Source organism: Brachyhypopomus gauderio, chromosome 11 (genome assembly GCF_052324685.1).
Source record: "Brachyhypopomus gauderio isolate BG-103 chromosome 11, BGAUD_0.2, whole genome shotgun sequence".
Taxonomy (NCBI): Eukaryota; Metazoa; Chordata; class Actinopteri; order Gymnotiformes; family Hypopomidae; genus Brachyhypopomus; species Brachyhypopomus gauderio.
In genome coordinates, this window is record NC_135221.1 from 12245066 (window position 1) to 12272305 (window position 27240).

Genomic DNA, 27240 nt, shown 5'->3' on the forward strand with positions numbered 1-27240 from the left:
CTGTGTTGTGTTGCAGGGCAGCGTTGCCATAGAGACCGCTCGGCGTTCTGCTCTATGGACGCTCTGCTGCAGCACTGTGGGCTCCCGGCCTTCCAGCGCATGTGCTGCAGGTCCTGTGGGCCGGGCAACGTGACCAGGGCCACCACACCCACAGGCCAGCCAATAGCCAAGCCCAGAGTGACCAGCAGGGGGCGCTCTGGTTCCACCAACAGCCCCAAGATCACCCAGAGGAAAACCAAGACAGCATCCTCCACCAGACAGCCACAAACCACCGCACCGATTACGTCTTTGGACACGACCACAGGGCGGAGCACGTTCTTTGCAAAGGTGACGTGTTCCACCGCGGAGGTTACAGGTTCTGCTCACGGACACACCCCAGCGCCCAGCGCCATCGTGCCCTTACGGAGCTGCATGCCCACGGGCCTGAGCCCGTCTTCTGCCACGCCACACACACTCCACTCTGGAGGTACAAGTGCCTTCATCGTACAGACAGGTGCTAATGACGCTCACGATGGCTTCACTGCCGCTGATGTGAACGGTTTCTCCATGGTACCCAGCACCACGGCCCTGAATGAGAACGTCCCGGTGATCGGTGGGTCTAACAGGAAAGACGTACCAGAGCCCCAAACCATATTGCCCGGATCCCTCACCATGTCAGGCCGACCAACGCTGTCGTCCGCAAGCGAAGAAACCACACCTAGAGAAAGTGTTGCTGTGGAAACAGCACCCACTGCTGCAACACCGGCTTTCATCGTGCCGGCCACACCGTCAGCACTGCTTGTAACGGAATCCCCGACGACAGTCTCCATGACAACCAAGAGTATCCACGACAACCGTTATAGCCGCACAACAACGAGCACCTCAAGGTCACCCAGCAGACAGCGGGAGAGCAACGCCATCGAGGTGCCGCCCAGCGTGGACGGGGCAGACGGCGAATCCCCGGAGAGCAACATCATCCAGACGAGAGGACGCATCTTCCCGCACGAACGAACGCGCAACAAGCGCATCCAGGAGCTGCTGGAGGAGAAGCTGAACTTCTTACGCAGGATGAGAAGAGCCCAGGGAACCTGATCCTGGTCTGCCTGTTCTCACACGCTTGTGAAGGTGCTCCTCCAACGTGGTGCTTGGATGGAGTACTGGGGGAAATAGCCACACACACTTTACAGCACCGCTGTGCTTCTCACATTCATTTTTCATGACGCGGCAAACTGAACTTCGTGGAGTAAAACCACTAGCAAATGTTTGCACAGTTGCTTTGAACATGAACAAAGTCCTTTGAGATGATCCATCTAAAGGGGCTTCTGGTTCAAAGTGATTTATTCCTACGAACCTGGAAATATGGTGAGATGGATGTTCAGCTGTGCAGTTTTATCTAAATACAAATTGTTGTCTGCACCCTCCACCAACCATCGACCATTGACCAAACTCTACACATATTACAGGCACATATTGTTCCCTGTGTTGATACAGTTTTGGTATAATATATGAAAAAATGGGTCTTTAAACTTATGGTGCTGCACCAGCTGTATTCGTTATAAACCTGTCTAGAGTGTGAAATTCTTCAGTCCTTATTTCTATACATTTTATTTAAAATAATGTTCTTAATATGCGGACAAGTTAATGCAAGCTACAATATATTTCTTTGATTTTCTTGATAAGTGCAGCATGGTGTGACAAATCCATAATTATTCTTGTGGCTTTAAAGGGACAAAGCTGGAGAGATGACTACGGCCATTCGAGGCTGCGTTTAGTAACAACACGGCCCAGTGAAGTTCTGAATCTGTGAGCAGCTTGAAGCTCCGCTGTGTAACATATTTATTGTGGAAGAGAATGTCAGACAGTTTTATCGATTGATAGTTTGATGTGTAAAATTCAGGGATGCTCCATATTGGTTTACTTTCTTTGTTGGTTTGTTTTGACAAAATTATGTCAGCTTATCTTTCGTGCTAGCTAATATGCACATGTGTTAAAATGTTACAAAAAGTTGATCGTGTAGTTTTTATATATTTTTGTATTTGCCTTGTCAAATGAAAACCATATTCATACAAGTGAGACCTGTCACTATTTTTGTATATATTATTTGTTGATAGCAGAACTATCACAACAAAAATAAATTTTATCTTCTGCAAAATATTTTTTGATGGCGTATTATGTTGTCCAAAGATTAAAATTTCAAATTGTAATATATAATACAGGTCTAAATACAAATACCTTAACAGAGTCAACTGGATAGCCATAGCTACTGGAGTCAACATCCAGAGAATGGAAGAAAATGTGGTTAGCTTAGAGAGAAGGCTGGTTGGTTTACAGAGAGAGTATGTTAGTTTGTGGAGATGCTAGTTTGTGGAGAAGGTGGAGGAGATGTTATGTTAGCTTATGAGGATGGCCGGTTAGTTCATGTGGAGGGTAGTTTAGTTTATGATTCATTTGGAAACATTAGGTTACCTTTAAAGATTAGATTATGAAGACAGTAGTTTTGTTTATAAAGAGTTAAAGACTAGTGTATGGAGACAGTAATTTATGGAGGACTTATGTTAGTTTATGAAGACAGTAGTTTATGGAGGTAGAAGTTTAAGAATATTTTAGGGTTAAGTTAGGTCGTTTAGGGTTAGGGTAGTTTAAGGTTGGGGTAGTTTAGGGTTAGGTTAGCGTAGTTTCGTTTAAGGTTAGGGTAGTTTGTATAGGGAAGTTTAGGGTTAGGGTAGTTTATGTTTTGTGTAGTTTGTTTAGGGTCATTTAGGGTTAGGGTATGTTGGGGTTAGAGTAGTTTATTTTAAGGTTAGGGTAGTTTCGTTTAGGGTTAGGGCAGTGGTTCCCAAAGTGGGGGGCGCGCCCCCTAGGTGGGGCGCGGAGCTATTGCAGGGGGGGCGCGGAGCTTGGAAGTAAAACGTGCACATGTGTCAATATTAGGGATGCACCGATTCCGATATTAATATCTGAAACAATTCTAGATCGGGTATCGGTGACAATGTGACCGATCCATAAAAACAGATCTATTCAGTCTAATTCTATGCTTGTATTGCTTGCTTTTCGGAGTTAGTTCAACCTTAAATATCCACTCTGTCCCGGATAGAAGTGAACCTGGACAGTTAACAGGCGAGTGAAACGCGAAGCACACAGAGGAGAGGTGAATCGCTGACTCATACTCGCGCTGGTGCTATTCCACTTAGTCCGTTTATTTGCTGGTTGACCAAATTAAACCTGGGCTCCAGCACTACTTGACTGTTCATACATGAACTGGTGAGTTGTCCAAAGCTCATTGAATGCGTTACTTACAGAAATGAAATAATGATAAAATAAAGAGCAGTGGTCTGAGTCAACAATATTCCATACGCGCACTCAACTCGCTCCCTTAAAGAGACAGTACACATATTTCTGGCCGTTACATGCTTTGTGCTCTGCGTGATGTCTGCGCTTGCAAACTAGCCGCATATGAATTGCTGTTTCTCTTATTTCATCTCCTTATTTATTTTAAATTATATTTAGAATTCTTGAACCATTTAAAAGCTTTCTTGCAGTTTATTTTTTTCATGTTTGACCAAAGTTGTGAACCTATTGTTTTTGTAAGTTTCAGGTTCTTTGGTATTATTTATTTTACATTCAATGTTATATTCATAATTGCACTGACTGAACAAATGCAAGTTGTGTTGTTTTTACATGTTTTTGTGTGTGTTTAAGTGTGCTATACTGGTACAGAGTTTTCAATAAACTTGTAATTCAGTATGTCTGTGTTTAAAAAAAATGTTTTAAGTCGATTCAGCACAGTTTTACTCTATCGCCGATACTAAGCCTCAGATATCTGAATCAGTATCGGAAGTGAAAAACGTGAATCGGTACATCCCTAATCAATATGGGGGGGGCGCAAAAATATTCTCATCTACTAAAGGGGGGCATGGCAGAAAAAGTTTGGGAACCACTGGGTTAGGGTACGTTTGGGTTAGAGTAGTTTAGTCTAAGGTTAGGGTAGTTTAGTGTTAGGGTAGTTTAGCTGTGAATGTAGCTGCTGTTCCTGTGGCAATCTCAGTTCAGTAGAGTGTATTATATGCTAGATATATGGTCATGTATTAATAAACTGTCAAGATGCAGTGGTACATTAGTAAAACAGGTGCATCATATATTAAGTGACACTGATGACGGTCCAGACTGGGTAAGTGACTCCAATAATACAAAAGATGGATATTTTTCTGTAATCAATGGTCAAAACTCTGGAATATTCTGTTGATTTCTCTCTGCTTTCTTCCTACAATCATGGGTCACTTTAGTAGGTGTGTATGTGTCTTGCCTACATCTGTAAATTCATCAGCCACTATCTACTTATTCATCACTAGTCTGTTTCTGGTCATAAGTTCTAAATATGTCATTTGGGTTTAAGTATATCATAGCAGTGTTGTCCCAGTTTTTATAGGTGTTATTGTCTTCACAGTGAAGTGAAGACAATGTAGACAGATTAGTGGATGGCCAACTGACCAAACCTATGTTGTGGACATACAAGTTCTCACACACACCTCACTTTCCTTAGTGAGGAGTTGGCAACACATAGTCATCTAGGCTATTGAGGGAGCTCAGGGGGCCACCAGGTCGCCTAAGGTGGGGTGAGCTGGCCCAGGTCAGAGACAGAGCAGGGCCCTCTACCGACCAGTAGTGGGAGTGCACCTGAGAACACGCAGCCCGAGCGATACAGTGTAACCCAACCTTTTACACCGCGGTTATTTGACGTTTGCAGTTGCACCAGCTTGACTGTTTTCATGTGTAAAAATGTTAGTTCTTAGGTAGATAGTTAACTTAAAATGTTATCGTTGTTTTGTAATCATTTTACTCATACATGGCAATTAAATCACTTTTAAATAGGTTTGCGTAGAAAATGACAGAATTAATCTAAAGTAGACATTCTCAACGTGTTTACCTCATTTGGAGACTCCAGATGAAGTCTGTATAAGAAATAGGTGTAAAATGTAAGATATAATAGATCGATATAAGATGAAAAAAATAAGAATTGTAAATTTCTTGCAGATTTTATCAAAAACTGGATTTTAATTTCGTGATTACGAGTTAAATGAATTAACCACAGCAGCAGTGGTGATATTGTTTAATAATTTAACTGTTAAATCACATGCTAGACCATTAAATCATTTATTAAATCAATAATTGTTGTGATTTCTGGAACATTCCAAATTCTGCACATTGATAATGTGAAAAGATTGATTATTTTCTTAAACCATATAAAATAATTAGGATATCCGGTACGTTACAAATTCTGCGCATTGATATAATGTCATGAGATGAGTGAACAGCTTTTGTATAGTGGAATGTTGATAGTGATACTATACATCAGGTATCATCAATCCGGACCCGAACGCCGTCCTGTCCGGACCCAATCACATTCCTGATTAACTGGATACGGACCCAAATGCCAAAAATTTTTTAACGGGAGACTATATTTTAAACCGGAGAATTTATTTTCAGACGAGTGTTACGTTCTCCACCCATTTGAGTGTTACGTTCGCCATACCCCCCCCCCCCCCCAACAACTTTCGTTCGCCACCCCCGTCCCCCCCCCCCCTATCTGCCAAAAATGGACCGCGGAAAGATTTAATTGATTACCCCTGCTATACATGAATCAAGTCGTTTAACTGTCCATGGTGCTGAAACGAACTTGATATTCATTCGATCTTGTGCATACATATTATAAATACAAATTCATATGAATTAAACCGCTGATGCATGACAACTAAAAATGTGGTCTCCCGTTCGCAATCACGCACTGGTCAGGTCAGCACTGGGTATTAATCACTTCTGCTCAGTTATGCACTGATACTTGTTGCTACTGAACTGATACATGCCATATCCACTGATCCAGGTACTCCTCTCCCTCTCCGACAAGTCGTCGGAGATATGAAACACACCCAGCAGCTTGGAGGCGCTGAAGCGGCCGGGCGAGAACGGTAGAGGGCTGGACGTTTCCGGGTTGACAATGCGTCTATTCTTAATGCCAACCAGCAGGCTGGTATCACAGCAGGACACTGGCGCCTAGGAGAGGGGTGGAAACATTCACCAGCACAAAAGCCCATGTAAAACCGGGGATGGAGCTACTGTTGGCGGTCTGGAAGAAGAAAAGCTCTCGGACCAGAAAACATGGCGTGTGGGCGCCCAGCAGGGGCAACATGTAATCCATCAGTTTGGAGTCTCCCAAGCCAGGCAGGAGAGAGAAGTGTGCTCTGATTCAGACAACTCGAAGTTAGTAGTAGGCCCTACAGTTCTTTATAGCTAGTTGCATGTAACTAGCCAGCTAGTTAGCTAACTAACTATATGACTAATGCAGAAATCCCATCGTAGTGTGACTTTTTTTTGCTCTATAGTTCTTTCCAAAAATAAGAGAAAATGTGATTTATCGCATGTAATCGCACTTCTTTAAAAATAATAATAAAGACACGTAGAAAGTCTGTTTTTTCAGTTATGGTGAACTGGTACAATATACATCCTTGGCTTGAATATTAAAACAGACTGCACATTGCTGTGCATGCAGACACTTCAGGACTCCCCAAACACTCAGTATTCCTCTCAGCAGCTGGATTCCGCAATTGTAAGAAGCTGGTTTTACAAAGAAGGAGGATTTACAATTAATGCACGGTCTGAGCGGCATAAACAAGCAAGAAGACAGTAATTTGCAGTAATTTGAAGACAGTATTTGCAGTAATAATATTGATAATTGACTCATTATTTTAATTGACAGCTGATAATATTGTAAAGCAAATAACAAAAGTAAAAGCATTGAATGGCGATCATTTATTGAACTTTTTATAACAGAAAACTGTTTAAAATGTTGATTAATATTGAATGTTTACTTTTGATTCTTAAATGCCAGCACCATAAGGTAAGTGAAGTAATTGACCCCTAACAGACCCACCGGTCCCTGTCTGCCTCGCTCAGTTCAGGTGGTCTTTAACCTCCACTGCAGTGCTGGTCTCCACTGCAGACAGACATTTCTCTACACAACATAGTTCTCCCCATGCACCGGCAAACTTAATTCAGTAAGGGCCTCTGTAATTGGCTGTCAAACTGCATCAGCATGTTAATACAGACGGTCAGGGTGAAAGCTGAACTGTGTAAGATTGTTGGGTCTGGGGTTTTATAACCCAATCCCACGTTTGACCTACAACAATTCCTTCTGATGACCACTAGGTGGTGCAGAGGGCCAAATCTGCCAAGCGGTTTCTTTACTGTGTCTGTACTCTTTCCAAAGAAAAATGGCCCTTCTTTGCATCTTGTTCACCCAAATTGCTTAACAGATCTGTTGTGGTGTCTACCAAGAGTGGTGTGTGTGAAGCAGAGGGTGTGGCTACAGGCTGAGGTCAATTGGAATATAATCTCCTGCCCCAGGGCAAACTCTACAGTCCAAAGCACAGCACTTTCAAAGAGCCATGACAGACATTTCTCACTTTTGACTGGCACATATTACCGAGAACAAATCCAGAAAAAAATGGCTCCCTGGGGACATGCTGGAAGCTACATCTGAGCATTAGAGCCAGCAAGCTGTCAAATTTAGACTACAGCCAAGTGTACTCTGAGCTGTAGGAATTAGACTACAGCCAAGTATACTCTGAATTGTAGGAATTGGATTACAGCCAAGTGTACTCTGAGCTGTAGGAACTAGACTAACCTTCAGTTCTTAACTCTATAATGATTAAGATGCAGTTCAGTAGCATCTGTGCTTTGGAAGAAATTTCAGCTTCTGACTGCATTCAGTACAATTCAGTACAATTTTATTAAAATTTGTTCTTCTAAAGGTTTGGTTCAGTTTAAGCTCTGCATTTCTGTTTATTTCCAATTAAACACTTGGAGTCTCATTAAGTCATTCACAACCCTCATTACAGAAAATGGCAAGATACTGCATAATGAAAAATGCGATGTGATTTTTATGGTCATCGTCAGTATCAGTATGAATATGTGATATGAAGCCCACTGTGACTCACTGTGTACTGATACACCTGCTATTAAAGTCCAATTATAAAACCGAATAAAATCATTAAGGACAGTCACAGTGTACCTGACACGAAGACTCTGCTCAGACAATCAGGAGTGGTGTTCTAGTAACTGTAATAGGGACTTGTGAATAACTGTAAGATCACTTTTTGTGTGCAATTTTCTGCTTCTGAAGTGAATGCAGCCAAAGGATGTGTGTGTGTGTATGTGTGTGTGTGTGTATGGGGAGGGAGGGGGAGGTAATGATGGAGACCACTAACCCTTTGTTTGTGTTCCTGCTGGGCAGGAGACTTTGCTGTGTGCATGTCCAGGACATGATCGCAAACAGCCACTCCAAATGGACCCTGGGTCACCCGGCACCGACCCGCCTGCTTGCCCACAGGTGTTCTTCAGGCGCATTCCCACACTGATACTGTGAGACTATGTTTGTCTAGCAAGAGAAAACATGCAAAGAAAGAGTACTGCTGTCACTTTCTAAACACTAGTTTGCCATAAGCATTTCAGTTCATCAGTATATCCGAGTTGTGCATTACGCTGCACGTCTAAGAATGTCTTCCTTTCGTCTGTATTGATTTTGGTTGAACAAACCTGCGACTCTTAAGTTTGACTTGGAAACATGTGATTTTGTGGCTTCCTTTAGCTCCACCAGACAGTGCAGCCTTGAGCACAGAGCCCAGAGGTGCCTGGTGAGACTGGTGTCCAGCAGACTCTGTTCTTTAATCATCTGAAGGTTACTGCTGGTGCTCAGCAGAGCACAGCGTTCTTTATCCTCAGTCAAAAGTACAAAACTCGCACAGCATCCACATCTACCCCTGACACAAATGCGGTGTTGGTGACAAGAGGGCCTTATGCTAGCTTGGGCACAGACACTCGGATGCTTATTAGGCTACAGGCAGAGCAAGAAGTAGTGTGTTTTATCTCTGAAATGTACAACATTTCTAAATGTTAGAGTAGGACTGTGCTTCTTTCAAGCGTGGAATCATACAGCTTTGGACGGATTGGCATAAATGACAAATGGTAGGCCAACAGTGTGTAGAATTTGAGACCAGGGTCGTCTGTTCGCATCCAAAATCACGTGAATACTTTGAACCACCCAAACAATGAAAATTATGCTCATAAATACACCACAATGTTATGAGTGTAGCTTGTTCAGAATGTACAGCCCTTCCAATGTCCTTTCATGATGTCTAATTTAGTCAGGGATTGTTCAGTCTCTTCTGTGATTGATCTCTTTCAAGAAAGTAGTCGACAGTTGTGGACATTTTCAGATTAAAAAAGGTTAGAAATGACCGAAAGACTGATGTAAATTTGCTGAACAAATAGGCTGGAATAAATCTTCTGGATTATCTGCAGTTGCTCTCTCTCTCTCTCTCTCTCTCTCTCTCTCTCTCTCTCTCCCCTCCACTCTTTCTTTCTCTCTGTTTGTCACAAGGTTCTCTGAAGTCTGTCTGAAAGACATGCAAAAAGGCTTTTGTTGACAGGGTGATTCGGTGTAACAGTCATCAATGATACCTCTTGGCTCCTAGTAACATCCCATCCAGCTTTTCAGATGACATGTAGCAAGACTGTGACCTGAGACCAAACCACGATGCTGCTGCACTGGTAATGTGTTTAGACACAGCTTTAAAATGCTAAACTGCAGGTGTAGGGACTGATAATCTTGTCTTCAGTTTGTAAAAAGATGGTCCATTAATTGTTTCAGTTAATGAATGTTAAGATGTTAAGACAATATGCCTACAATCTGCTTTTACAAACAGTGGAGAATTAAACTGGTGAGAAGTCACTGAGCAAAGTAAGCAAAATCAGTCTATGAAACACTGTAATAAGGTTTATAAATATATAATATATTAATATCCTAGTAGAAAATTAGGATTTTGTACGTTTTCTGAAGTGGCTGGTCATTAGCGCTCATTTCTGTTGGTTTAGCTCATAGCTGGCAGGCTCAGGTCGTTGTGATGAAGGAACTGGACTGCAGTTGATCTTTTTCATCTACAGCTACCAGAGAGGACCTGAACTCAGTGCAGCTCAGTGAAGTAACCACAATTACAAAAGATAAACAGGTTCGTGAGTGTTGAAATGAACCTGGCTTTAAGTATTCCTTTTGTTTAATATGCAGGCTAAATGATCTAAACTGGTGGCTAGAGTTTCACCGTTCGCTATGGTGTATTTCTCTCTTCACTCTGGGCTTTGCTATTTCTATTTGAACCTTATTTTGTCCTTGATTTTGTTTTTTTTTTTTGCTAAGCCTTTCAAGTGCTTTCAGAAGGGAACATGCCACTGGTCTTCTATTCACATGAGGTATTCAGCTAAATAGTTATGGGTTGTCTCAGGCAAGGTTAGCTCTTTAGTTCTGTAACAGGAGAATAAATTGTGCCTCTTGTACACCTTGTAACCAAACAGAAGCCTTGTGACAGAAGCCACAGAGCCAGAGAAAGTGTCGACAGTGTTCAGTTGCTTCTGAAAAACTTGATTGATTAGACTTTGGCAACTGTATATTAACAGTTCTCAAATTTCATTCCTTGGTGGCAAACACAAGCTTTAACTTTAATCAGTTTCTTTAACTGATTTCAAAAGAACAATGAGAACACTGGTATAAGCTGCTAATAAATGTCAAGAGAGTAACATCTGTTTTGACTTCACATGTCCCACAGTGCCTTCCTATTCTCCGGTTACTGCACCTGAATCCATCCTACTGACAGGATTTTATAGCTGAGGTAAATCCTGTGAATATGCTTTACCTCATTCCCCTCCTTCTCCATGGCCCTGCGGGCATCCCAACTGCTGTTTCATACAAGATGTCATAGGAAATAAAAGGGCTAGTCATCCACAGGATGAATGAATGATCTGGTATGAATGGAATCAACAATGAAGTGATCTATTGTGAAACTAAATCTGTGTTTACATTATAGTGCTTTGGGGATCTTTTGTGGTCTTCAGATCACAAATGCAGCACAACAGTATAACGCCCATGTTTACAATAGGTGTGCCATGTTTCTGCCTGTGGTTTTATTATTATCACCTGTGAGTGTTGTGAGCTCATGACAGAGGACAGTGATGACAGAATAAGGAAACCTCTGTGATTCACAGCAAATCACAAATTCTAGTACTTGCAACCAGATGTTTCGCTGTAAGACCGCAGTGGTGATGCTGTAAGTAAAATCTTAGTGAATTAGATGGTTAAATAGATCTCAGTCTTAAATTCTTATTCATAATTTGTATATTCTTTTATTGTGATATTTGTATTATTTAAAGTGAGGACAGAGTGGGTTGTGTGTTTAGAGAGAGAGAGAGAGAGAGAGAGAGAGTGTGTGTGTGTGTGTGTGTGTGTGTGTGTGTGAGAGAGAGAGGGGGGGGGGACAGAAAGAGGGAGTGAGTGTATTTTACATGTTTCCTCCTTTAAGTTTGAAAAGAAACATTTAGCTGTTTTAAGAGCCACATTCTGTTCAACAAAAAGACTTTTAAAGTCAAGTAAAATTAGTAGAGGTTTAAAAGTTTAAGGTTAAAATATATTACGAGATATATTATGAGAGTTTGAGAGCCCTGATATATAGCCAATGCATGTCAGCTACATGTCCAAACAACCATAAGAAACAAGGTTAATGATTGATGGAGCGGACAACTAAATCAATGTTGTGTTGATGGTCAGTGGAGTTAAGTGTCTCCCTGAATGAATGACAGTAGCCTTGTAATGACTCCATCATTAATCAGGGTTAACAGCATAGCCTGGTCATCAGTTAACCTGGAGTATATTGACATCAAGGTGATCAATAACCTGAGAGATTACGTTAGTACCACGTGAGAAACAGATCTACTGAGGATTCTTTCCTTTACTATCTGTTTCTAGTGTCACACTAGAGGACTTAGGCTGAAGGAACCTCACACGAAAGATATGGGTTATGTGCAGTATTACCACGAGGTGGCGGTCAAATGTTTTGAAATGATCCTGAATTGAAAGCATAATCGCTTACGACTAAGACGCATTTTTTGATTGAGAACCATACCTCAGATGTTATTTAGCAAGGCTTAATAATATATTACACCTACATTTGGAATATAACCTTTGAGCGTAATGTTTTCTTTTAATAAGAAAACATGTTTAAAAAATGTACAAAGAACAGGTGATACAGTGAACGCGACTGAGTAAAAAGCGTGTAGTATAAACACGCGGAGATTTCTGGGCAGTAGAAACCAGTCGCAGGACCAACTTTTTGCTCTTGTATTGCAAGCGACTTTCCTATACACGATAGAGTTCTAATATTACTTGCATATACAGAAACACATCAGTCAGGCACATTAATTATAAGGCGATCATGTAAGAAACAAACATCAAATCAAATCAAATATATTTGTATAGCGCTTTTCACAACACATGTTGTCACAAAGCGCTTTACAGGATTTACAAGGTTAACAATAACAAACAATGGGTCCAAATCCCTAAATCCCTGTCGAACATGAGGAATCATACACCCTTTCGGTATCATATTTACAAGATATATTAAAGTCGGTAGGCTACAGTAATCACTAGATAATGCATTTTGAATTATTTTCTGCCTAACATATACTAACATATATCCCCCCCACCGTAGGCCAATTATAGGTAATTAATGAACAAAAACTATATTGTTGTTGTTGTTGTTGTTGTTAGTACTAGTGGCCGTGACAGTAACAGTAGTGGTAGCCTATCTATGAGTAGAAGTATCAGTAATCCTCAGATGTAAAACCAGGTCTAACACCAAATCGACCAATCATGCTCAACTCACCCGCTCGGCGGCTAATGACGCCAATGACTGGAAAATTAAACATTCACCTGAAGCAGGCTCAACTTTCGTACATTCGCCTTACATGTTGACGACCGTACTTCTAGCTAAAAACGAAACGGTTATGGCGTCGTCGTACAGGTTACTGTCTGAAATAAACAATTTCTTCGTGCGCGTAAGGGGCACTTGGTTTGCTAAGTAAGCAAAGAAACTTGAAGTCCCGAAGCATCTCGAGACCGCTGCCATTAATCAGCGCGTGAAGCGGAGCTAGGGCTATGGTCGGAGACAGTTACCTTTTAAAAGGTAAGTTTGTTTTTTTTTATATGCGTGGACCGTAACTCAGAGTTGTGTTGATGTGTTAATAAAAAAAACGCATTTTTCTCTGTTTATAGAAAATGTTACTAAACTACATTCTTTTTTTGTTTAGTCTCAAATGTGGCAGTAACAAATATGTCAAAATGTTTGAATACCCTTTGGACACGGTAATTTCGTCATTTCGTGACACGAAGCCTCTATTTGTGAACCTAATTATTTTGCAGATATAATTACTTCGTTTGGTGCAAGCTGTAGTTGTTTCAGAAACTGATTCGCAAGAGCACCTGTTGTCCAAAAATGTCAAACAGGTTGTATTTGACCAGAAAACCTAGATAACGCAAGAACTGCTTAGAATTGGGTTTGGTGGTCATACATTTATAAAGACAAGACTTTTCATTAAATTACAAATCTTAGCAAAAGGTATACTTTCCAGTTCTACAATAAATTCTCTCTCTCTCTCTCTCTCTCTCTCTCTCTCTCTCTCTCTCTCTGAATGCATGTCTGTTTGAACAGCCTTTAAAATGAAAAGCATTTAAGCCAAAGATAAATCACTTGTACGGTATCCCTAGACCTCTCAGCCCTAATTGAGTCAACAGTTCCCTTGGGCGCACTGTCTAAAATCTAAAGTTAGTTTCATGGTTGGTTCTGAGGTGGCTGTCACTTCAGTGACTCTTTGTTGCTACTGAACCATGGAAATGCAATATAGATGTTGGAAATTCACTAATTTTGTTGTCCATGGCTGAGCACACACAGTGTGGTGGATAGCAGACCCTTTGTGTATTTTGGGGACAGCGCAATATTGCAAGATAGCAGATTAATCATAGCATTTAGTGGGGCCATTGCCATTGTATTTGGGGGATATTGATTTTATTTGTTTTATTTGTTTGTTTTAATCACTACTGAGTATTTTTCTTTTTGTAATATTTTTGCTTAATTTTGCTTTAATTTTGATGTGTGTGCAATTTTTACATGGTGTGCTTTGGCTTAAAGCCACAAACTGTTCTTTTTTGTGCTCTACAGGTGGTCAAAATGAGCATTACTCTAACTGGTGTCACTTGCATTGTTGTGACTATATCAACTTTGTGGTGGGATGCCAATGGGCAATGCAAGGAACCAAGAGAAACCTCTAAGCTCAATCTCTCTGTGACCTACAACCTCCCCCACTTTGTGCTAGATGCACCTGTCCAGAAACTTCTAGTTTTCAATGGAAGTGTATACGTGGGTATTACCAACAAACTTGTTGCCTTATCGGGAGACCTGAAGAAGATTCAAGAGTATAAAACTGGACCTGTCCATGAGGGTCCACAATGCAATGCTTGTGAGGGCTGCAGAGACCGGCCCCCCAACGCCAACAACACCAGCATGGCCCTGCTGATGGAGACCTACTATGACCCTGAGCTCTTTAGCTGTGGGACAGCGGGGAACGGCGTGTGTAGCCGCCACTTGCTGGAAGATGGTGAGCTGGGCGTTGATGTGAACTGCATGGGCTCACACAATAACGACGGCAGTCGCTACATCGCCGGCGCTGCAGGAACCCAGATAGTAAACGTGGAAGTCGGCGGTGTCGTGAGGTTCTTCGTCGCTAACTCGGAGCCTCTGAACTCCTCTCTACCTTCATCTCCTCGTCTCCACCACACAATCTCCATACGGAAGATGTGGGAGACCCAAGACCGCTTCGAGTTTGTCTCTGAGCATTCCTACATGGACCTGGCCCCGGGCCTGCGAGGGAATTATCCCCTGCACTACGTCTACTCCTTCCAGAGCGGCGCCTACGTCTATTTCCTCACCGTGCAGAGGGAAGGCGGCACCTCCAAAGCCTTCCACACGCGCATCGTCCGCATGTGCTCCTCCGACCTGGAGCTCCTGCACTACGTGGAGATGCCCTTTGAGTGCATCTACTCCGAGAAGGGGAGGAGGAAGCGCTCCACCCAGATGGTGTTCAACATCCTTCAGGCGGCGCACGTGGCCAAAGCCGGAAGCGACCTGCGCAGGGACATGGATCTGAAGGAAGACGACGATGTGCTGTTTGCCGCTTTTGCGCGTAGCAGGCCAGACTCTCCTGAGCCCACAGCCAGCTCGACAGTGTGCGTGATCTCGGTTGCTAAAATCAACAGCTTTTTCAAGGACTTCATTCAGAAGGGCCACACCAAGCCGCTCTACCATTTTACTGGTTCAGAGGAGAAACCCTACAATCAGGTGAGAACTCCATGTGCCTGTAGATTAGGGGTGGGCGATATGGGAAAAAAATAGTATCACGATTTTTTTCATAAAATCACGATTTCGATTTTTTATCACGATCTTCCATCCAAAAAAAAAACAAAAAAAAATTGGGGCTACAAAGCTTTTTTTTAATGCAGATTTCAATGAATGATATTGCAATTTTCCATGTGCAAACATTGTAAACAAAAAATGTAAACAACACACGTGACACTGTGTCACGTAGGGCTACGCCCCCCTCTCCTAGCTGTCACTCCGGTTTCCCTGTTCCTCTTGTCTGTTGTTCCCTGCTCCTTGAGCCCGCCTTGTTGTGTGTTTCTATGGTTTCCCCACGTCTGCCACGCGCTTGTCGTTATTGTCTTCACCTGTTTCCATAGTTGCCAGGTTTGCGGTTTTCACGCCAAATTGGGCTTGTTTGAAAATCCAGCCGCGGGTAAAAATTCTGGGGTCGCGGGATGCGGTTCTTTGGGATACTTTGTGCGGGATATTTTTGTAGGACCTGGCAACCCTGCCTGTTTCTAGTCTAGTTCAATGTATTTATAGTCCCCGTGTCTCCCATGTCGGTATCGGTTATTTTGTGCTACTTACCTGTTTATTCTCTTGCCTCGTTCGTGCTCTAGTAGATTTAACTGTTTCTGTTTCGTCTTCGTCGTAAGTACGTTCAGCCTAGTCTTTGTTTCCCGTGCCTTTTGTTCTTTGTGCCACCATGCCCGTTTATATTTCATGTTCGGACTGCCTACCTGTTATGTGTCCGCCTCCCTGCTCTGCGTCACGCAGTTCCTTACACTGTTAAAGTGCACTATTGCACTAAATATTTCCCAGCACTTTAAACTTCAAGTTAAATATTTATACATATAGTCGAAATGATTCGATATAATTCGCTTTTTTATCACATTATTTAATGGTGGTTTATTTTCAAAACGCCCAATCTTAACGTCTTCACGTTCTGTCATGTTTCGTCCTGGAATTACAAGAGGCTCGTATTTGTTAACGTAATACAAGAGACTGTTCAGTCAGACAGATATTTGATGTGAAACGAAGTAGTTACAATTTCAAGCATTTCGAGTAGGCTACTTAGCCTAAATTCCAGCACTTTTCAAACCTGAAACACAAAGCAACATTAAAATTCGTCAAGTAAATGTTCCTTCCCGTTTTTGAGGGATGTTTCTTTATACTACCACATATCGTTCGCGCGAGGTGTGGCGGAGTCGCGCGCTATGGTCACTTGTGAGACGGCTGCCCGCATTGTTTCACTTTCGGCATATTACTTGGGATGTCTACGTCTCAAGTGATTGAATAAATTTGTTGTACTGGCATCGGATGTTTTCACGTGTCTTTGCACACTTTACATATCGCTGTAGTTTGGTCTTGGTCAGTGGAAGAAAATCCGAATCAATTTCAGATTACAGAGCTGGATTTCCTCTTCATTACCAGCTCCTCGGTTTGGCTTTCAGCCGTCGTTGTTTTTATTTTTACAAACACAACATGGAGGCGTGGAAGACGCACAGTTCGCTTTGATTGGTCAGTCTGACCCTACGTCTGACGCATCGGTGGGAACCAGCATAAAAGAGTCATTGCGCTAATTGGTAAAGGCGATCTATACGATTTCTCTAATTTGGTAGATCGCCTGCGATTCTCCACTCGTTATCGCCATTCACGATTTTATATCGTCATATCGTGCACCCCTACTGTAGATGTCAGTAGTGATAAAATTTCTTCAGTTTGAGTGGAAAATCAATGTTTCAAGTAATGGAAGTTTAGTTTCTAGATTGTATGGATTAGACCCAAGTGAGCCATAAATTATATACAAAAGCTCCAGGCAGATGGCTCCCCAGAAACAGCATTATCTGCATTTGAAGCCTCCATGAGTTACTTCTGACATGGTGTCATTCCTGAGCCACCTCCTCTTGAATGGCTCTACATCATTAAGGTGCCTGTCTCTCTCTTCCATCAGCGTGGATCTATCAGTAAATAATGGCAATCAGTAATGACATGAATTTAACTGATGATGACTCCCCAAAGGGCCAGTGAAATAAATTCAGAGGTTATAGCTTTTCATTCCAGAACAGCGTTCTACAAGTTAACTAATGTGTACATATTCTACCACAATCTGTATCTGGATCTGAGCCTTATCTCAATCCTCACCAGCATGGAGATCACTGCCTCCCACCACACTGCACAGTTAGCAACATTTTATAAGGATTGTTATTGTCGTGTTATCATGCTCTGTACACATTAAAATAACACTCTGTACATCAATATTTAACTACATGGCCCTCACAGGTTACACTTTGAGAAACATTTCAAATACACCTTATTGCCTTATAACAGATATATTTACCCTCAGTGTAATCTTAAACAATTTGAAATACTTGGTCTAAGAATGATCATTCATGAGACTTCTAAAAAAGTCTTGGCTGTCTAATTTGATACGTAGCTATGGGAATTTCAACAGGCATATCCTTTGTGTCTGACTTTCTTTGAGTTGGTTGGTTGGTTGAAGAGTTCATATGGCTACGGGGTGAAACTTGTTTCCCTCTTCCATGCCTGTCTGCTCCATCATCTGTTCCAGTTCTTCGTTGCACTTGTACTTTATCTGTTCAAGCTCAGGGATCCTAATTCATCACATCAGAACAGCCCCAGGCTCTACTCAGCCACCTTAAATATTATTGCTCCGTGTCTCTTTTTTTTAAACAATGTCATCTGTCCAGAATCTGTCATCTTCAGCTTTCATTATAAAGAAGCACCATGCCAAATCTGATCTATAGCCTATATGGATGGGTCTGTTTATTATTATACTAGGGATAATGTTTTGAGGGGTCATTAAAAAAAAAAAAGATAGACGGACAAATACAGAGATGAGTTTAATCCTGTGTCTAAAGAGGCTTCTGTTCCAGGAGGGCTCTTGGTTCAGTGGCATATCCTGCACAGGCTCTCTCTCTCTCCTACCACTCCTCAGGATGACTGCAGATGGTGCAGAAAGGATGAGGAACACTTGTCAGTCTGGACTTGTAGAAAGCATATAAGGAACATTCTGGGTTGTGTTCTATTAAATAATATAGGGACGGACTCAAAGAACAAGTCTAAAACTGTGGATACATTCCCATGACCTATAAATAAATCTTTCATAAAGGAAAAGATGCATCTCTTCCTTTCTCCACAGATCTCCACAGATTCCACACAGAGCCTCTTAACACCACAACCTACCCTTTTCCCAGCAGTGTTCTTTTAAGATATTGCCCTGATTTTTGAAGTCATTGAGGTGAACTATGGCACTCTAAAAATTAAACAACCAACAGGCTTGCATACTGGCGGGACACTTGAGATTTAAAAATTATAAAAATAATTTAAAATAATAACATCGGAATAATCATTTGATTATAATGGATTAGTGAAACAACTAATAAATGCTGATTGCTTTTAAATTGAATCTGAGGCCTGATTGATTTTTGCCTGTAATTATATTCTCTGTTTTGACTAGGGTCAGTAGTGGTGAACTTTAATTTTAAATTTAATGAAACATTAAAATCATTGATTTTTGCTTCCTATGTCAAAATATTACATGTTGAATATATATCTAAGTAAATATCAATTAGCTATATCCATAGTTTGTTAGTATAATTGTAAGCAACCCACAGACTGAGTGGCTGCATACACATTCTTCAGATCTGTTTGTGATGTAATTAAATGTGTTTTTGTGGTGCAAGTTGGTTGATTACAGACAATAACACTGCTGTATGCTGTAACAAAGTATGCTGTAACAAACACAGACATACTAAAACGCACACACCAATGCCCAGTAGCTCTGTGCAGGAAAGCAGGTAGATATATGCTTTCTCACAGTGTCAGCCTCCTGCAGTGAGACGGTTGTTGGCAGCTCTGCCCTGACAGACGCCCCTGCGTGACTCTGGACCATAAGCGGAGCAGGTGGGGTGTGGGCAGCTGGTGCCCAGGTGCAGGGCCCTGCTGTCATCTCCTCTCACAACCCAGCATGCATCAGGGCAGGTCCACTCGCTCTCCTGGCCCCATTCTGCTGCTCTCACATCCCCATAGATCTTCATTATATTCCTCACCATATTCCTACATGTGTGTTATAAACTTAGTTAAAATAGGTCGTGACCCAAGCAGCCAGACGTGATCTTCATACACACCACTGTGTGTGTTGGGGAGGAGGGCACGAGGCCCCATAAGACAGATGTAACTGATAATCCTCGTCTGCGTTCACAGTCTGGTGTCTGAGGGAGTGCAGCTGGGTAGCGCTCCACTATTCTGTTCATTATTTACGATGTCAGCCTCTTCCTCTTTTCAGCATGCTGTTACCTGAAGAGGAACTTGTGTTCTGTTTATGTACAGGTGAAAGTCGCACCTTTATGTGGTTGTCCATCCAGGTGCTGTTATACTGCCTTCCAGCACTGGGATCCCATCAGTGTCCTTGAGGCTCAGTTCAGGTACATGTGTAAAGTAGCAGATGAGAGTGAGAGAGGTTGCATTAGTAATCTCGAGACATTGGCCCACACACGTTATGCTTCCCATTACCTCCTTGTAGTGAATTCCTGCTTTCGTGAATTATGAGATTCACCAAAACCTCAGGTTATGCATCATCTGTTTCACACGCACACACACACACACACACACACACACACACACACACACACACACACACACACACACACACACACACACACACATACCCACATGCATACACATAGCATAGTGTAATAATGCCTCTACCTGCAATCAGTTTAGGTATTTGCCTGTGTAACAGTCACAAAACCCACTGAAGCAGGCCATGAACCCAAGCATATTGGCTTCTGTCAACCCACGCAGGACATAATGATAGCACTGGCAATGATAACATCTGGTTTCAGCTCTTTACAGGTTATCCAGCATATAAAGGAGCTGACAAAGTTTTAAGAGGAATATTTTTGAAGTTTTGCTCAGTTTTTGCCACATCGCTGGCTTAATGAGTGCTGGTCTGGTTTGGGTTGATACCCATCAAGGCTGTTTGGTTCTGTGTAAATGAATGTGTACTGAAGGAATGGAGAGGCATGGGCTGCTCAGTGACATTCACATTTTTTGCGTTTTGAGTCTGCAGGCAATGCAAGTGATACTTTTTCTGCACTTTCACAACAGCTCTGGCTGATTCCAACCACGCAGTGAAAGGGAACTATCTTACCTGGTACCCTAACTTGAGGAAAAAAATCCTGTTTTGTGATCTACTGCAATGGATCAGAGGTGACATCAGTATGCTTTGGGCCTGTGTGTTCTTTTATCTTCAGAGAGACCAGGGCATGCAACCATTCTGTGGCTGCAGTTTCAGAAGCAGCGTTTGGCTGCTGTTCATTGACTAGTGCAATGTTTCTGAACTATGATCATATCCATACCCTTCTAAACATAAGCATTGAACTAAACTGAAAACAGAAAGTTTTGCTGTTTTATTTAAATCAGGGTTTTCAAAGCAGAACAGTCACCCTGACACAGTCAGAAAACAGAAAACAAACAGATGTGTTTTAATGATGCCTTATTCTGCATGAAATACCCAAACCCAAAACAAATGCCATTTGATGCCTGTTATGAGCATCCTGAGTGAAACTTTGTACAATATTTCATTGTTTTTGGAAATTTTATGCTTCACACTTTACAATCATGTTTGATTGTTTCCTATTTGTTCTGTATGGACAGATAACATCATATGTTGTAAAGAGCTACCATTTGTTCGAGAACATACTGATTGAAACAAGACTAGAGACAAAACCACAGAGTGTAACAGGAAAATGAAAGCAACAGTTTTCCAACCTGAAGACAAGAATATGCACATACAGGTACATAAACACACACACAAGACAGTTTGAAAAAAATTCAAGGCTGGTAAAAACAATGAATGGCAGGGAATTCAAAACATGAGGGGGACAAAATAAATCCACAGCTGCCAAAGAGCAATGTGGTAAACCGGGGTCCTGGTACAAAGTGCAGCATTGAGTCAGCCAATGGCCCTACAGCAGGGATGTCAAAGTCAAATACACTGAGGGCCAAAAAAACAAATTTGCTACAAGCCGAGGGCCGGACTGGTTCAATGTTTATTAAAACATATTGAAATGATTGCACATAGCCTATTGAATCAAGACCTAACACCAGGGCTCTCAAGTTTTGAATTCATTTCAGAGTGTGAGAGTCGGTGGCGAACGTAAGTAAGACGCTCACGCACGAGCTGAGCCACTGCGATTACGTTATTTTCGCCGCGCTGACCCTCGCTGCTTGTGCGCGCTGCAGTGACTTCGCGGGCTACCGTTGCATTGTGGGGAATGTAGTGTTTGTGCGTGCAAAACACCAGCGGGCGGCTGTGGCCTGCGGGCCGGTTCTAACAGTAATTAAATATCATCCAGGGGGCCATAGATAATCAATTCACGGGCCGGATCTGGCCCGCGGGCCTTGACTTTGACATATGTGCCCTACAGGAATAAATCAGCCAATGGTCTAAGAGGATAGTAAACCAATGGGCCTACAGGAAGGAATCAGTCAATGGTCTTAGAGGATAGTCAGCCAATGGACCTACAGGAAGGAGTCACCCAATGGTCTAAGAGGATAGTCAGCTAATGGGCCTACAGGAAGGAATCAGCCAATGGTCTAAGAGGATAGTCAGCCAATGGGCCTTCAGGATTGAGTCAGCCGGTGGGTCAACAGGATACAGTCATCACAGGCATGGAGTGGGGCCACTGGTAATAACTGGTACAGGAGCTGGGCATTGGTGGTACCAGGAGCAGGACAGGATTAGATGCTCATTTCAGGGCTAGAGCAAGGATCAGGCCAGGACCAAGATGAGATACAAGGTCAGGAACCCCTTTGGGAATCAGAACAGGTGCCGTTCTGTCCTTCCTCAGTCAGGAACCTTGACAGGAGCAGGGGCAGACATTAGAGCAGGAGCCACAGTCAGGACTAGAGCTAGGAATGGAACAGCAGACAGGTCTGGTATGTAGACAAGAACAAGATCCAGGTCTAGTGCATGGACAGGTACAGGAACCAGTATCAGTGGCTTTGAAGGGGCCTGTAGGGTCCAGGAAGGCATCAAGTGGGTTCAAGAGGTTGCATGGTGGTTCAGGAACTCATCCAACCATGCTTGCTCCAGGTCCATTGCAAGGATGTCCAGCGCACAGGACCCCAGGGTGGTAGCTTTTTCACAGTAGGGTGTGGGATCAGCATTTTCTACTGCTGAATGGTGCAGGACATGGTGCTGGAATTCTTCAGTGCAGGACATAGCAGACACTGGAACACAAACAGCAGAAGCAGAAGGTGGATCAGGAGGAGCCAGAGCAACCTCCAGGTGTCCGCCATATACAGCGGTCCCTCCCACACAATGGAAATTGTGCAGGTGACCAAAGGTAGTAGGGCATCCAGAACTTCAAGGAACCGCAAGGAACAGAACAAGTGAGGCTAGGAGTTTGAGCTAAAGATGGGCCATAGACAGCTGGGACAGCAGGCAGGTTCCTGGAGAGAAGGAACCCTTCCAGGTCTCCACCAACTCATCCCTCTGCAGTTTTTGCCCATTCACCACCTTCCCCAATAGGCACCGTTTTAAACAGTGATGAAATAATCTCGTGTCATCGAACACCATCAAAATAGTTTTGGCACAGAACAGAGAACTTAATGTACTTGCCTTGGCTCTAATTGTAGAAGAAATGTAAAATGTAAAAAAATGTAAATGTGCCATATTTTGTAAATTGTGATTTTTTACACCACAATCGAAATTTGTCCTCCACTTTTAACCCATCTGTGCAGTTAACACACACACACACACACACACACACACACACACACACACACACACACACACACACACACACACACACCAGTGATTATTAGGGGGCTGTGGTGCACACGTGCCCAGAGCAGTGGGCAGCCCTAGCCCAGCGCCCAGGAGCAGTCGGGATTAGATGCCTTGCTCAAGGGCACCTCAGTCATGGCTTCAGGTCTGGGAATCGAACCCACGACCCTCTGGTCACAAGACCAGTTCCCTACCACCAGGCCATGACTGCCCCTAAATCTAGTAGAACAGGCATGCCCACAAGTTTTCAGCTTGCGAGCTACTTATAAGATGACCAACTCAGAAAGTTCTACCTCGTCTCGAGTGTAAATTGTTGACCATCATGCGATCTACCCACATTCCTTCGCGATCGACCGACACTTCCTTCGCGATCGAAGTTATGGGCACCCCTGTAGTAGAAGATCCCTTCAGCCAATGATGCGAGAGAATTATTTTGCCCGAGTAAGGCAACTTTGGGGCTGGCTGAACTCCTGTTGCTTTGGGGAAGCAGTTGGACCTTTGCCCCAGCGATAGCATCATAAACTGGACCATTGTTTACTCACTACAGCAGCTGGGTATTGTATGTTTGGTATGCTGTAATGCTGTTGTTATTATCACAGTCTGAGTTTGTTAAGTTGGTCAACAAAGAAACAAATCAGGAGAATATAATAACAAGCACGGCAAGCAACAGGAAAATAATAACAACAATGGCAGAGCATGAAGACATGGGGTAAATATACACAGAATAACTGTGGAAAACGTATGACAGGTGAAGGGTGGGGGATGCAGAACTTTAGACACTGCAATGACTAAACGAAAATCAAGCAGATAAACAATCTGCATAGAGCTACTGACATGGGAACCACAACTCCATTCACTGAGAGATCAGTGAGAACATATTTTACAGAGAAACTGCAGATTAGCTGTTTGTTAATCCCTTTAGTGCAATAGTCACAAGTGTTAAATAATCAAATTGTGACAGTCCTGTTTTAGCAGGCCTTTGTAGATGCAGGAGAGTCCTTCTGAATTACAACTTCACACATCAGCGTTTGCTTTTTATTCTCAGCCACAGCTGATGTGGGTCCCTCCCAGGTGTGTGTGTGGTGAATTGAGGCCTGCACCCACGCTTCAGGCTGTGCTCGCATGCAGACATGAGCATGAACTATAGGAAGTCACTGCTACTCCTATAGGAAGTCCTACTACCCCTGACACACAGTGTCTGATGCAGTTTCCCACTCTCCCCCTCAGACAGAGTGCAGGGCTGCGTGAATTTCCATCTTCATGCCATTTAAGGATATGGCCCTTCATGACACCGTGATGCATTAAACAGTTCATTGTCAGGCCTCGTTTAAGTGCTCACGGTTTGGTTTAGATAGCTGCTTTCTTTACAAGCCCAAAGGTACCAGTTTCCTGTGAAGTCAGAGGCTGAAGAACAGAGTTCATGGTCTCTTTTCTTCACGCTCTGGTTTTAAGTTGATGGGATGTAATGCTGTTCTACACTTGTTTTTGGCCCTTCACTCATATTAATCCATGGAAGGAGGAATCCTTTAACATTGCCTCTTCTTGACAGATATAATGAATGGGTATTTTCCACTAGAGCTTTAAATAGAGCCACACTGTTACAGTAATCCAGAGAATAGCTGTATGATGTAATAGTTCTGTCACTAAATTATTCCATTTCATTGGTGTGTTACTCAAACTGGATAGACGTTCAAGGCTTAAGAGAGTACTTAATAAATCTATAAATATTTTGCAGACTATAAATTAACAAGTGTCTGTCAGTAATGTGAAAAGGAACCTAAACGTTATAGAAGAACTATACAATATAATGTCATTATTTAATATGTAATATGAGAGTTTGAAGTCAACTCCTACAATCAACTAAATTCAACACAACAAAATACTGGAGATGTGCTGGTTGGAATTACATATAAGCAAGTAGAGATTACCATTACCACCACTGGCTTCATTGATCCTGCCCCCTGCACAGGGCTGGGTTATATTCTGACATTATAGCTAGCGTGTCTGATTCCCCCCCCACTGCTGATCCCCGTGTCCCAGTAATCTAAGACCCCTACCAATATCAGTCAGGTTGCTCTGTGGGGTACTTTGCAAAAAAAAAAACCCTTCCATATAAATAGGTAAACAGCAGCTAATACTGCACTTACCGGGTATAAACACACATTCACCGAAATGCAGACTGCACATGCTACATGGGGTCAAAGGCCATGTTATTTCAGTCAAAGGGCAAGTGATGGGCTGAAGTGATGAGTCCCAGAAAGCACCCAGCCTTGTGCATGTTTAAGAAGACCCACTGCACTGTGTCTGAGCCTGGGGGAGATCTCTGAACCTGTGGAGGTGACACTTTGGCCTGCAGATCTCCTTACACTCGTTACACTGATTCTGGGTCATGAAGCTATAAAACACCCAAGGTGAATGTCTGTAACACTAGCACGCCACCATTGTGCTGAACACAATGCGAGTGGCTATAAGAGTTAAACCAGAGCCAGGTTTGGGCCTCCCCTGCCTTTACCACAGCTCTTGTTTTTCACAGTATTACCACAGTAATAACAGTTTGCTTCAGGATAGAATTTTATAGACTGGAAAGTCAAGTTGGCTGTGAAGTGATAGTGATACTTTGAGCAGTAAAGCGGAAGAGAAGACCACAGTGGTAATAGTCTTATGGCTTTGTTGTAAATGAGCCCTCACTAACTAATGCTAAATATGACACTCTCTTCTTACAAACCCTGACATGTAGTTGGGAAGCAGTGTAGAAGAGAGACACAAGGCTGCAGATAAAGTGTGCATAACCCCATGTTATGACCCACTATGACAGGTATCACCAAATGGCGGACCGCGGTCCGGATCCGGACCTGAACGCCGTCCTGTCCGGACCCAATCACATTCCTGATTAACTGGATACGGACCCAAATGCCAAAAAAATTTTTACGAACCGGAGAATTTATTTTCAGACGAGTGTTACGTTCACCACCCATTTGAGTGTTACGTCCCCCCCCCCCCCCTCCCCCATCTGCCAAAGCTACAAAGCTATCTGCCAAAAATGGACCACGGAAAGATTTAATTGATTACCCCTGCACTATGACATCAGGGTCTCTAGTAGACCTAACTCCAGAATTTTCCCCTGGTCTTCATTTTTGCGTTGAAAGGATTCCTTTGATTTTTATTTCTAACTAAACAATAAATGTTACTTTTACAGGGTATGAACATAACTCCCCCCTCCCCCTCTCAACCTTGTTTTTGGCCTTAAGGTAGGCGTGTCATCTTGGGGAATTCTCAGATGGTGATAGGCCAAACTTCAGAGAGTTTTGAATGGAGATCTGCTCCCTTTGATAAAGCACAGCAGCAGTGGTCTTGCTGTATGATGGATCAGCAGCTGTTTTGGATAAAGGCACAAAGTAAACGTGATGAGGCTGAAGACACATCATAGCAGTCCGTCTGTCTCCCCTGTGCGTCCTATCTCATATGTCTTCACTTCATATCACACCTGGCCACATTCCTCCATCTCTTTGAGGCTGTTTCCACCTTGCATTAATGTGCACGTTTGGTGATCACATCACGTTCGGATTTTATTTGGCTCCATGAAAAGCCAGGGGTAAATACCCCCAGGATGCATTGTGATCGGATTACGATCAGATCACCGAAACCACATTTGGAGGTGGTCAGAAATAGATCTTGACCAAATGTAATATAAGTGTAAACAGAATGTGTTTCTTATCTGCATACAATTACGTAAACGGAAATATATCTGCCAAATGCTGACTTCTCCCTTGTGCCAGAAATGTTCTCCGGACAGTAGTGGTACTGATATATTCCAGGCAACACATGTTAAGGCAAGATGTTTCCAGATATGATCCAGAGATAAAACATGTTAATGCAAGATGTAAACAGGCTCTTTCACTGTGCTGTATCTGGTTAAATATCCAGTTCACTTGATGTTGGGCAGAAAGCCACCTCCACTCCATTCTTCTTTCCACCTACCTGGCCACAGGGTGCAGTGAGTATCTTCCTGGCTTGCTCAGAGAGGGAAAGAGAGACCACCCAAGCTTGTAATCAGAGCAGGGACCAGTGGTTTTGCTTGACGTATCACCTGGCTGTGTGGTTCTCTACGGCATCCATGCTCCCTGTTGAGACGTGAAGACTTCAAATGAAGTT

The 27240-nt window shown here is 42.7% G+C and overlaps 2 protein-coding genes across 3 annotated transcripts in view; both read left to right on the top strand.

Moving 5' to 3' along the window:
- LOC143527071 (A disintegrin and metalloproteinase with thrombospondin motifs 2) overlaps positions 1–2106 on the top strand; it is a 118945-nt gene extending 116839 nt beyond the window's left edge. For both annotated transcript variants that reach the window (XM_077021991.1, XM_077021990.1), the window contains one exon: positions 17–2106. In XM_077021991.1, coding sequence (XP_076878106.1) covers positions 17–1071 — 1055 coding nt within the window. In that variant the 3' untranslated portion in view covers positions 1072–2106. The remainder of the gene's footprint in view (positions 1–16) is intronic.
- Positions 2107–14148: 12042 nt separating this feature from the next.
- Positions 14149–27240, top strand: part of LOC143527615 (hepatocyte growth factor receptor-like) — a 40181-nt gene continuing 27089 nt past the window's right edge. The window contains exons 1-2 of the mRNA XM_077022920.1: positions 14149–14152; positions 14227–15248. Of these exons, the coding sequence (XP_076879035.1) occupies positions 14149–14152; positions 14227–15248 (1026 nt within the window). The remainder of the gene's footprint in view (positions 14153–14226; positions 15249–27240) is intronic.